The sequence below is a fragment of the Candida dubliniensis genome, chromosome 3 (genome assembly GCF_000026945.1).
Source record: "Candida dubliniensis CD36 chromosome 3, complete sequence".
Lineage (NCBI taxonomy): Eukaryota > Fungi > Ascomycota > Pichiomycetes > Serinales > Debaryomycetaceae > Candida > Candida dubliniensis.
In genome coordinates this window covers 133,165-146,515 of record NC_012862.1, presented here as the reverse complement: position 1 = coordinate 146,515, position 13,351 = coordinate 133,165, and the positions used below count along the sequence as shown (strand labels likewise).

Below are 13,351 nucleotides of genomic sequence, written 5' to 3'. Positions count from 1 at the left end.
AATGTTATTCTTAAGTACTCCAACTACTGGGAGGACAAAAAGCAATCTATTGGATAGACCATGGAGAGATGCACATACAGGTAGAAACCGGAAAATGAAAAACACAAAAATAAATAAGACGAGACGTCATTATGCCCGGTACGATGAACTTGTATGCATAAACGACCACCGACGGACGAAACGAAAATCTATAAACCCGCGACAAACATTAAACTCAATACTAAAAAACTTGTCGGGTCGATCTAATATTAAAAACTAAACATATTCTATGAAAATGGTATAATCTCCGAATCAAATGCTAAATCAACATCATCCTCTCCACTCTTACCATTAATGAAATTCTGTTTAAATTTCTTAACATTATCTAATGCCAATAATGAACTCCCATTACCTAATTTAATCAAACCTTGGAAATATAATTCCAATTTTTCAAAATCTAATAAACTATTGGCAATTTTAATGCATTCACGGAATGATGATTGGGCCATTATTGCTCTAGTATCAAATAAATCACAATGTAAATAATAATGATCCAGTTCAAGGAAAATTTTTGACACATTATTGAATTTTGTTGTTTCCACAATATTTTGTTGTTTATCTTTAAGGAAAAACATTGAAGTCAACACTTTACCTTTCAATTCTTGGACCAAAGGATGATCTCTTGGCAATTTCATCAAGCCTTTAATATGGAATAACTTCATATATACACTATCGATATGTAATTGTTCACTCCAATCGTACCATGAATAATATATTGTTTCTTTTGTACCAGTAGTATTATCATTGATAATTTCATGGGTATAACAAGATTTGGGTAGAACAAGTTTATCGAATTCCTTATACTCTGGATGTCCGATACTTTCCTTTGGAATAACAAATGTTTCTTTGTTTACTTTTGGGACAATATCATTATTTCTAGCTCGACTGATAAGGGTGAAAATATTGGCTATACAAGTTCCTGACAATTGTCCTGGTTTATTTTCTCGTAATAAATCCAACAGTTTAGTCATTTCATCAATCAATTTAACAACATCAATAGAAAACCCAAGAAACATATTGAATTGAGTACTAATGGGTAAGTTGGGATTAGTTACCATTCCAATACGATATAGAGCATCATGATAATCTTGGTTTTTCCCTCTATTGAAATACCCAGTTTCTACCCATAATCTACTCAGATCAGAACAATCAAGTACATTTTGATTAGTCTTGATAATATCAACATGACTAGAAATATTCTTTGTTGAATACTTTATGGTTCCACCCAATGGATCATTCAACTCAGCCACTGATTCAATGGCGAAAAACCATGTTTTAGCTAACGCTAGACCATCGGTTATATATTGTTGATTATTACTGTGTGCATGTGCTAATTTTGAATATTTCAATAACAAATCTTTCACCCCTCGTAGATGGATTTTCCAATTGTTTTTATTAACACTACTTATTCCAGTTGAACCATCGGGATTATTTCTTTGGAAATATGCCAACGCAGTGAAATTTAAAGTAAGAACTAATATAGTCAATAATAATTTTTCAATATCTTTAGTCATCATTTTAAAATTACCATTATCGTTATTAGTATCACCAGAATTATGATTATCTTTATTTGATTCTTGAGGGAACGCCTCACTTAAGTATTTGAGACTTATATTGGTGTATTTAAACTGATGTTCTTTATGTATCAATTGTCTAGTTTCAATAAATTGAAATGTGGCACTGGTTGCTAATATTGCTGTCAATAAATAAGGTGAATCCAACAGATATTGTAACAAGATCCTCAACACTTGATTGGTTTCAATCGATTCAGCAAACGGATAAACATGATAACTTAATTTCGTTTTGGTTAATTGATCTAAATATATTTTATGTGGTCCCTGAATATCATGAACAAGTAATGTTTTCTCAATCAATTTTTTATTGGATAATAGTTTCCGAGGTATTCCAAATGATGATGGAGATAATGTTGCAGATGGTGAATTCAGACTTGATATTTTATCAGAAGAGCTATCTAAAACAGGTAATTGAAAATCATTATTGTGATTATCACCATTATCATTTTCATCCTGACCAATTGGTCCTATGGCCAATTCGTTCTCAAATGCAGTAAACAATCCTAAAGAATCTTGAACTAATAAACTTGCATCATCAAATAAATTTTGAAGATCAGTTATTGGCAATGTATCCCAATTATAGTAATCCATATTTATAAAATCATAAGCATTTCTATTATTGCTGTTGGTGTTCGAATGATTGTCATTATCAGGGGATAACATATCACTAATTTTGAACTTTTTCGTAGGTTGAGGATGAAGAGGTGGAGGTGGAGGAGGTGCTGGTAATGGTCCTAGATTGTTTGTTTCCATAAAAGACATTCCATTTTGCTGCTGTAGGCTGGAAGTGTTATTTCCATTAGAACCATTTAAAAGCCTTCGATTTGTCTCGTTGTCGTTGAAGTATATTGGTAAGTTTCGGCTATTGTATTTGTCATCCAAGAATTGATATGAAACACTGTTGCCATTGTGAGATGCCTGATCAGCATTCATATTATTATTGTTGGCATTGTTAAATGTTGTTTTGGGTGTTTCGAATTTAAATTTAGGTTTAGTAGGATAAACACAAATTTTATTTAATCGGGTACAATTATGACAATATGGTTTCAATTCATCACATTTGATTTTTCTCCGACGGCATTCAGCACATCCACCTCGACTGTATTTGGATTTTTTAATAACTTTCTTAATAGGCTTTGTTGTTGTGGTGGTGGTGGTAGCATTTTGTGGTGAAGTTTCCGTTAATGATGATTGTGTGGAGTTAGGGCTAGATGAACCCATTTGATTGTAACTTTAATAACTATTGGTATTGCAATAATGAGATATGAAGGTGTAAAATGCCGTTGATGAATTTCTCTTCTAACAAAAGGAGAAAAAAAAAATATCAAGACAATTAAAGTTGAAAATTGAAAAAAAAAAAAGCATACCATGGGATTCTATTTTTGAGGGGGGAAGGTAAAATTCAACTCATTTTCATTTTTAGTTCTAGTTTTGTTGTTTGATCATTGGTTTGCGTTCATGGCAGTAGTGAATAATATATATATATGTCGATCTTAGGCTAGATCTTCTGTATATGCATCTACATAACGACTACTTCGCTTATTCTTTCTGAATTTGAGAGGTGGGGAAAGTTCAATATGAGAAGAAAGCATTGTCAACAAAACTCATAACATTAATAATCCAGTTTTAGATATATATATATATTATTAATAGTGTTTTTGGTATACATAAAAATATGATTCTCTATTGTTGGATTTTATTTAATATTCTTCTACCGTGAGGAGTAGACTTGATATTTGGCAACAAGGGAAGTAAAATCTTTGACAATTGTTCAAATTGCTCTAAATTAGCAACATCTAAACTTGTTTGTAAAACATAATTTCCAAATGGGTCATTTAACAATTGATTAAATGCTTGACCATGATCTAATTCTATTAAATTATCAATCAAATCGTTGGAAATCAGAGTGATTTTCAAACATTTCTCAATAACATTAGAACCAAACTTGTGTAAAGATAATTGTATGAAATTTGATTTAATCTCTTGTATAATATTATCCATTACTTGTTTATCCTCTTCATCATCAATGATTTTTGTCTGACTAACACTATACTTGTTCAAAACATATTGCACAACATAATTACCATATGGATCCAACGATAATTTGATAGTATGTTTGGCAATTTCTTGTGATAATTGTTGGCATTGTTGTTTGTTCCCGTAATCTAAACATCTTTGCAATACACAACATCCATGTCTATGACATGCAATATATAAAAGATTAGCCTGGATTATATCAAAGATAAATTGATTCTGATTTTGATTTTCGTGGTTGGTTTCATCTTTGCTAGAATGCGAAGAGTTGGCATTATGACTAATTGTATTAAATTTGGTTAAAATCTTTTGTACCACATGATTCCCATTCAAATCTCTTGATAATACAACAATATTTGAATATAAATTACGAGTGATAATCTCGATTTCTTCATTGTTTTCGATCACATCAATCAATTTTTGTAAGGATCTTGTACCATGAGGGTCTAAGGCAATACGAAATAATTCATTACTGCTTTGATTAATCAATACCAAACGTTGTTCAAGATTAATCATGGTAAATAATTTTTGAATCAAATAATTACCAAATGGATCAATCATTAATTCAACAACTTTAAAATAAATCTCATTAAATATTAACGTTGCATTGGTTTCATTAAATAATTCTCGTTGTAAAAACCGACAACCATGTTGATCTTTACATAAAGTAAGAATCGACCCGGTGAAGTCTTGTAATTTTGCATCAGAATATTTTGCACCATCTTCTTTTCTACGCAAATTCTTACGATGAACATTCATCATACCATTATTATTTCTATAATGTGGACGGGGATGATATTGATTGTGTTGATGATAATTATGTTGTGGCATTACAGGGAATGGGGGCTGCTGCTGTTGTGGTTGGCCCTGTTGTGGTGTTAATGGCAGTTGTGTTGGTTGTGTTGGTGAGTATACTGTTTGTAATTGTTGTTGACCAAATGGCAATCTAACAAGTGGTGAATGTAATGGGTTCCACATAGCTGGTAGTTGTTGTTGTTGTTGCGGCTGCGGTTGTGATGCTGATGCTGATGCTTGTGATTCTTGAATTACTGGAGGTGCTGGCGATGACACAGATGGAATCTTTTCAAAGGATTGGTAATCGCCGGGGTTAGGAGTGTGAGCTGGCGGAGAAGGAACATACCCTTGGTAAAAAGATGGGTGTGGGAAGGGACTAAAAGAAGGAACACCCATAGAATGAGGTGGCAATGGTGGTGGCATACTTGACATTGGTAGTGGAATGTTGCCAAGGGGTGGTGGAGGTATTTGTGAGTTACCATTACCACTAACATTATGATTTATGGGTACAAAAGGAATAGCACCATCATAAAACTGAGTATTATTAGAAGGTGTATTCTGATCATTACCCTTAACTCCTTCGGAGTCCAAAATTTTTCCTAATAACGGCAAGTTTAAACCGTTAGTGGTTTGCTTTTTGCTGGCATCTTCTTGAGATTCTGGCAATTCAAAAGGTTTGACAAAAACACTTTGGTCATTAGGATGGCTACCGTTTTCACTAACACTTGATCTTATTGGTTGTGGAGGAGCCAGTTGGGTTATATTCCAAGTATTCTTGCTATTTCCAGATCGTGTTTTAGCAAGACTTTGTGGTGTTATAGAACCATACTGTGGGTTGTGTTTGTTACCAGTTTTAACACCAGAAATGCTGTTGGTGTCAGTAGCAGTAGCATCATCATCATCATCATCATCTAAATGCAAAGTACTTATTGCACCCACAATATCAATATCTTTACTAGGCTCGATCAATTCATTGTCTTCTGATTCAGTCGAATTAGTGCAATTGGCAGAAGTGTTCTCCCCATTAAGAAAAGATGGTTCATTGCTTGAAGATGAGTTTGATGTTGGAACGTGGGCATGAGCGTGGGCGGGGGCGTTGTTATTAGGAGTGAAAAACGAAGACCCAATTGATGTCGATCTTAATGACGCGGTGGAACTTTGTGGTTGGTGATATTTCAAGTCTTTCCCTGAAGACAAAGACACTGATCTACTACCTGATGGCATTAATCGTGTTTGTGTTTGTGTTTGTTAAATTGTTTGAATTCTAGTATACAATAATAATTTTGTTTGAATGATTCCTCTATACTTTGGGAGATAGTTTAATGCACAGTTTAGTTAAAGGGCTAGCAAATGATTTCTAATGTACAAATTTAATAAAGAATTAAATGGCTAATATACAAATGTAAAATAATAATAATATTAATAAAGCTAAAAGAATATTGGATTCATAAATGATAAGTATGTGAAACTTCTCTGGGTTGAATACTTGATGGTGGATGAAAAAAAAAAAAAAAAAAAAAAGAAAAAAGAAAAGTAGGGAAAGGATTTATTTTTTTTTTGGCAAAATGGTTGATTTTGGAGAGTAAGTCAGGTAACAACTGTTAATTCAACTCAACTAAATCAGTTTTGGTAGAAAACTCCCTAGGTTATTAAGTGTAGAGGTGGATATGGTGATCTGTAGTTTTGGCTAACAAGTGAGTAAAGAGTGGTTTTTTTTTTATTGAGTTGTGTTGTTAGTTTGTTGATAGAAACCAATAGAAAAAAATTTTTTTTCTCGTTCACATATTTGTTTTCATTTTTTTTATCCTCATGGTCTCCATTCCACTTTTGGTGTGTTTCATAACCTCCGAATTATCGCGCAGTCACTTCCGTTACCACCATTAGTTTTTGCAATCCCGTACGAGGCTCAGTCTAAATTCCCAACCGGGAGTTCTATTCAATCTATTAAAACCTAACAATAAGTTTCCAGACAAAGGATCAACTAATTCGTTAACTTAAGTTAAACAGAGCTGCAAACAATAATCTACTACATGTTCCGTCTGTCTTGATTAATAGCTTCCCCTACTACTCTCCTCTTGATAGTTATAGATACATTTACTCCAGTTCATATTAGATCCTATCAACACTTCTATCAAATCCTTTATCCAACGTCTCGCACAATTACACATCAAAATTATACTAATAATCTTTAAAAAAATATTAATTTATCTATTATTAAAAATTATATTATACGTAAAAAAAAAAGTATATAAAAAAATATGGAGGAGGGATGAGGAAAAAATTAAAAAAAAAAAGAATAATAATGATTTGGGGGGTATCATTATTAACCATCATTTATAAATAATAATAATACTAACACACACACACACATTACACCGAATGTTAACAATATGAAAGAACGGAGGATGAAAATTGAACAAAAATCAAAAAAAAAAAAAAAATTTAACAAAAATAACGTCCAAACCAATGATAAGTAACGAAAATAAGGGGAAAACAGTTTCATAAATTGGGGAAAAAATACAAAACTAATATATTCTCATTTTACCATTGAAATATTAAATTGTAAATCTTTTAAAACAGAACAATGAAATTCAAATGGAATTGATTTTTAAATGAATATTGGTTTGTTGGGATGGGGATATAATTATCAAAAATATTAAATCAAAAAAAAAAATAATCAAAAATAAAATTTCACTTTAAACCAAACAAAACAAAACAAAAAGTAAATTTTTACCACAAATATCAAAAATATAAACTTATTAATTCATATCTTGTGTTATCAACAATTTTGTTTCTATTACCAATTCTGGGGAAGGAATCAGCAATTAAAATAAAAATAAACAAAACAAAAAAAAAAACAAATATAAGTGGTGTAGTGACAGCATTAGTGAAAATTAAATTGAATCATTATTTTCTCTTTTTCTTTAAGAAAAAACGATTTGATAACCCAATATAATTAAAAAAAAAATAAATTCAAACTTCAACTGTTGAAACGAAGGGGTTGGGGGTAATAAAGTAAAAAAATAACAATGACAAAATAAACATGCAAAATTAGTAATAACAAGTATCGATTAAAATTAAAATTAATCTCCAATTATTCATATCAACAACGATATCTTCAAACTTAAGTAGATTTTTCGTGTTGAGTAGATACTCTTTGCATGGACACAAGGAAATCTTCCAAGGATCTCTTGTCAGTGTGTGGTTGTGGTTTCTTACCGTTACAGAAGTTGTCAAAGGCTTCAGAAGTAGACATCAAGTAGTAAGCACCACCCATGACACAGAAGACACCGAAAGACCAAATCCAGGTTCTGACAACAGTGACAATGTCAGTCCAGTTTTGAGACCACCAACCAAACAAGGTGAAACAAGTGGCAATGATATCAACAATCAAGACAGCACCAGACAATTGCCATGATGGAATTGATGACCAGAAGGGACCTTGAGCTCTGGTGACGAAAATCAACCAATTTTCAGTCAAGGAAATTTGCAAGAACAAAATACCATCTAAACCACCAAAGTTTTGGATAATACCACCTTTTGGTAACAACATGGTGGTCAAAGTAATCCAAGTACCAACAGCCAAGATTACACCCAAAACAATAGACATACCCCACAATCTTGGTAAGTTCCATTTAACTGGTTTTGGATCGTATGGAGCATTATCGTAAGCAATGGCCAAAGTGGCAACATCAGCGAAAATAGCAATAAAGACAATCAAGTTAATATCCAATGATCTGTTCAAGATAGCAATCCATAAACCTAAGAACAATTCCAAGTGCAAAGAAAGGGCAATACGGTAAACAACATAAGAGTACATTCTGTGGAAAATTTGTCTAGAAGTTTTCAAAGCATCAATAATGGCAGACAAACCTGGGGCCAAGAAAACGATATCAGCAGCAGAACGGGCAGCATCGGTAGCACCTTCGACGGCAATACCAGTATCAGCTTTCTTCAAAGATGGAGCATCGTTAACACCATCACCAGTCATGGCAACCAAGTAACCTCTAGATTGTAAGATTTCAACGGCATTATATTTATGTTGTGGGAAAACTTCAGCGAAACCATCGGCATTTTCAACGAAATCAGCAATTTCAGAACCAGCCATGTCACCACCACCGGACAAACCTAATCTGTCGGCATCGTAAATGTTAGTACCCAAACCTAATTGACGACAGGTTTCTTTAGCAATACCAACGGCATCACCAGTTAACATCTTAACTCTTAAACCCAATCTTCTAGCTTCATTGACAGTGGCAGCAGTATCATCTCTTGGTGGATCCATACATGGCATAATACCCAAAATTTCCCAGTGACCTTCACCTCTCTTTCTGGCAACACCCAAAGATCTGAAACCTCTGGAAGCAAATTCGGCAACGGTGTTTTGATAGTTTTCATGGACATCTTCTGGGATTGGGTGGTCATCTTCAACAGTCTTTAAGACGAATAATGGGGCACCCTTAACACAAATAATTCTTTCACCTTCTGGGGATTCAACAATAGCAGTAACTTTCTTGGAGACAGGATCGAAAGGTTGGAATTCAATAACCTTGTATTTTGGCAAAGCAGCTTTAGCTCTTGGGTAGTTGATCAAAGATTTCAAGAAAGCTTTATCAATGGCATCCAAACCCTTCTTCTTTCTGGAAGCAGCCAAACAAGCAGTCAACATCAAGTCATCTGGTTCAACACCTTCAACAGTGTATGGTTCGTGCAAGGACAATTTGTTCTTGGTCAAAGTACCGGTTTTATCGGAACACAAGATTTCAACACCAGCCAAAGATTCAATGGCAGACAATTTTTGGACAATAGCTTGTTTCTTAGCCAAGTAAGCAGCACCGACAGCCATGGTAGTGGTAACGACAGCTGGCAACCCAACTGGAACACCAATAATAGTGATGGCCAAAGTGTATCTCAAGATTGGAACAATTCTAACGGTTCTGTAGAAACAAGCAACCCAAACGACCAACAAAGTAACAATGACGAAAACCAACAAGGTAGTACCAATACCGTTCAAGACTTCAGTGAAATGACCAGAACCAGCGGAAGCTTTGTTGACCAAAGCAGCAGCTCTACCGACGAAGGTGGAGTCACCAGTAGCAGTAACAATCATAAAGGCTTCACCAGTCTTAACAGTAGAAGAAGAGTAACAAGAGTCACCACTTCTTTTGTCGACAGCTAAAGATTCACCAGTAATAGCAGATTGATCAACTTGCAACAAGCAATCTTCAGAAACAATTCTACCATCAGTTGGAATAACGGTACCATCTTCCAATTGCAAGATATCACCTGGAACAACTTCGTTAGCTGGGATTTCAACCAATTGACCGTTTCTAACAACAAGAGCAGTGTTGGCCAAAGTCTTTTTCAATTCATCAACAATAGAACCGGCTTGGTATTCTTGGATGAAACCAACAAAAGCATTCAATAACAATAAAGCACAGATAACACCAAAATCGACCCAATCTTCTAAACCAGCAGCCAAGACAGCAGCGGCTTCCATAACGAATTGAATTGGACCAACAAAGAACATGACGAATTTAAGAACCAAGTTTTCTTGTTCTTCGGCCATTTGATTCAAACCGTATCTCTTTCTTCTTTTATGGACTTCATCATCAGTCAAACCAACTCTTGGGTCAGTTTGTAATAATTCTTCTGGGACAGCTTTGAAAGAAGATTCATCTTCTTCTTCTTCATCATCGTCACCAGCACCTGGGTTAGATTGTAAATCAGCGACTAATTGGTCAATGTCTTCGTCTTCGTCATCGGAGACGATTTTATCAACCTTTTCGTTGGTTGGTTCAGTAGCACTCATGGTTTATATATATAAATAAAAATCCCTTATTCTTAAGATCAATTAACCAAAATATCGATTGAGTAAAAAAAAAAGTGATTTAACAAACGAAAAAAAAAAAAAAAAACTAGGTATTTATATGGTGTGGTATAAATAAATATTAAAAAATGACAGTTTCAGTTGGTGTGAGTCTTTTTTTTTTTTTCTTTCTCCTTTTTAATTTCCTCTAAAGTTGAAAAGAATAAGTTATTTTAAAAAAAAATTAAACTAATTGAAGAAGAAAAAGAAAAAGAAAAAGGTAAAAATGGAAATACAATCGATAGCAATAAATTGATGGGAATTGTAATGGTTCTTATATAGTTTTGATTATAAAGAGAGAAGGGAAAATTTTTTTTTGAGAAAAATGCGAGCGAGCGGGAGTTGGGAAATGGGAACGGCAAGATTGGGAAAAAGTCAAAACATTAAAAGAGAGTGAGAGACAAAAGAGAAAATTTTAGTGCAGAATGTACAAAGATGGACAACCGAAATGTCGGCAACATCCAAGCACTAAATAATAAGCATAATAATAATATCAGGTGCGTATGCGTGTATAATAGATAATTTGAATTTATCACATCCATTCACCACCGGAAGGCACCAGCACCACCAGATGGACATAAGAATTACGTAATTTTTCTCTTGGTTTTGCACACACACACACAAAACAAAAAGATCTTTTGGCCCAATTAAATAAAGATGCCATTTATTAACAACTTTGGATTAAAAAAAAATATATGTTATCCATATCTTTTCAGTATTATTACTGGTCGACGTACTAGTAGTAGTGGTAGTTACCAATAGTAAAAATCCCACCGGCAAGAATAAAACCTGTTTTGTGTGCAAAGATGAAAATCTAGCTGTACGACATTTTTTTTGCATCGTTTTTATTTTTTTTTTTGTTTTGATTTTGAATAATTTGAGGGAAATAATTTATTGGTTTTGTGTATTAGTGTAATATTTGACAATTCTTGTTTTGGTTTTTTTTTTTTTTTCTTCTTCATCTTTCCATGCTGGCCAATTAGATTTTGACATTTTGTTTTTCCTGGTTATTTAGACGTTGATAATATTGATGTTGTTGTTTCCGCTGAGTATGGGAACTACGAAAAAAAGCACGCACTCTAAATGCACCACAAACAAAATGTTTTGCATATAGTGTGGATATTCCAAAAACTAAATCCTAAACTAAAAACTAATACATAAGTGCTTGGACATTGCAATTAATACTGATTATGTAGCTGGATAAATTGACTTATTAGAGAGAGGAGGCATGTTTATTACTGTTATCTTTTGTCAGATTGGCTAGCTACTAAGTAATTGGTAGTACCACGAATACAAGTAAGAAATTCCCGCAAATTTTTCCGTTCTGCTTTTAGATAATTAATTTAGAAAAACTATTTGTTGTTCTTATCGTATAAAACGTACGGGGCCTAGTTGGTTATTAATTTCCGTGGTGTTGTTGGTTCTACATTCCCAGCCTAGTCTTGAACCAAGTAGATCTAATACAGGGCTAGAGAATAAAAGAAAGACCTTTTCTTCTTATGTCGTTCTGTTCTACAAAGATGTGAGATTTAGCAAGGCTTGAAAGTAATAATTGTAATCAAGATCTCAGTACAACAACAACAACCGCAATTGCAACCTCGTGAGTATTCTCAGTTGCATTTCACAAGACCAAGGTTTATTTTCGAATTGTGGTTATAATTATTACTATTTTATATGAAGAAAATGTAACCTCCCAATTCTGAGTTTAGGTTTTTCGGGTTTTCTCAATGATAAGAGCCAAAAAAGAAAAGAGATTTATAATGTGTGTGGAGTTTCTGCTATTCTTTCCATTTGTCTATCTTTCAGGCTAGGCCATATTACTTTTCAATTAACAGCCAAAAAAATAATGTAATTCCAAACGTCTTCATCACTTTTAGCAATTACAATTGATGAAATTAATTTTGGTGATATAAACTTCTCTATTATTCATTTTGATGAGCTTTGTTTGTTGTTTAGTTTGTGTCAGTTTGTTCCTGTAATGTGCGACATTTTTAGATATTATGTCTCTATTGTTGTTTTTTTAGTCAAGTGAAATTTCTTTTGTTTTGGTTTTTCCTTTTTATTCTTTTTTCTTTCCCATTCATCCACATTTCTCATAGATTTTACTATTTCGACGCTGGTTAAAATGTATCTTATTTATCATATGTACTGTAAGTTAAATTAAATTAGGTTATGATTGCTAATAGTGGGTGTGCGTGTGTGTGTCCTAATACAGAGATGGTTATCAGCACTTAATTAATTGTCTATTTATAGCCTTAACAAGCACTACCCTTTCTCTAATTCCACGGGGAGAATATTTATGCGAGCAACAGCAGTGGTAGTTAGTACCAATGCCTCAACTTTTCAGTATTCTGAAGCAGGTAACAGGGAGGGGGTGTGAAGAAAAGAAATCAGAACATATTCTATTTCCCGTCCTTTGGCGGCAATTGACAGAGAGGGGTATAATATGAGTAAGTTTTTTATGGTACAGAGAGGAGAGATGCGTCTACCAATTTGGGCAAGTTCATAGTGGTCGTGAGGCTGGACAGTCGGGAGCATCGCACACTCACTACCGCCAACTAACCAACCAACCAACGACAAAAGAAAAAGAAATTAATTACTAAAATTGACTCTGTAAATCTAATCTTGTAAACGGACTCCATTACTCCAGAAGCGTGAAAGTTGATAATGTGACAAAACAATTCAATCTAAACTCAAAACTCTTTTTCAATCGGGAGGGGATAATAATGTAAGCTGGGATTATTGCTTTACAACAAAATGAAACAAGTCAAGAAAAAAGGATAAGACAGAAATGCCTTTGTTAATGTACATGAATTATTAGCTGATTAATAATAGTTGATGTTGTTATGTCTTGTGGTGAAATAAACAATCTATATATGCATCCACTCCCTAAACATATAATGCATGTTCCCATGGGGGCGGGGGAATAGGGAGAACAGAGGGTGAATGTAAAACAACACCAAATACCACCTACACATACAGAGAGTTTGTCTGAAATGGTGAAACTCCTGGTGGATGTTTTGTGTTGTCGTTCATCTTA

At 33.7% G+C, this 13,351-nt stretch overlaps 3 protein-coding genes across 3 annotated transcripts; all 3 read right to left on the bottom strand. All coding sequences in view use genetic code 12, as the record gives it.

Moving 5' to 3' along the window:
* Positions 1–266: 266 nt before the first annotated feature.
* On the bottom strand, positions 267–2,834 carry CD36_80680 (lysine biosynthesis regulatory protein, putative; the record flags this gene model as incomplete). The annotated part of the gene is made up of 1 exon (XM_002418971.1): positions 267–2,834. The coding sequence occupies one exon, from the start codon at positions 2,832–2,834 to the stop codon at positions 267–269; it is 2,568 nt and encodes an 855-aa protein (XP_002419016.1).
* Positions 2,835–3,296: 462 nt separating this feature from the next.
* On the bottom strand, positions 3,297–5,666 carry CD36_80670 (mRNA-binding protein, putative; the record flags this gene model as incomplete). Its single annotated transcript, XM_002418970.1, has 1 exon — positions 3,297–5,666. One exon carries the CDS (start codon positions 5,664–5,666, stop codon positions 3,297–3,299), a length of 2,370 nt encoding a protein of 789 aa, XP_002419015.1.
* Positions 5,667–7,566: 1,900 nt separating this feature from the next.
* CD36_80660 (plasma membrane H+-ATPase, putative) lies at positions 7,567–10,254 on the bottom strand (the record flags this gene model as incomplete). The annotated part of the gene is made up of 1 exon (XM_002418969.1): positions 7,567–10,254. One exon carries the CDS (start codon positions 10,252–10,254, stop codon positions 7,567–7,569), a length of 2,688 nt encoding a protein of 895 aa, XP_002419014.1.
* Positions 10,255–13,351: the final 3,097 nt, after the last annotated feature.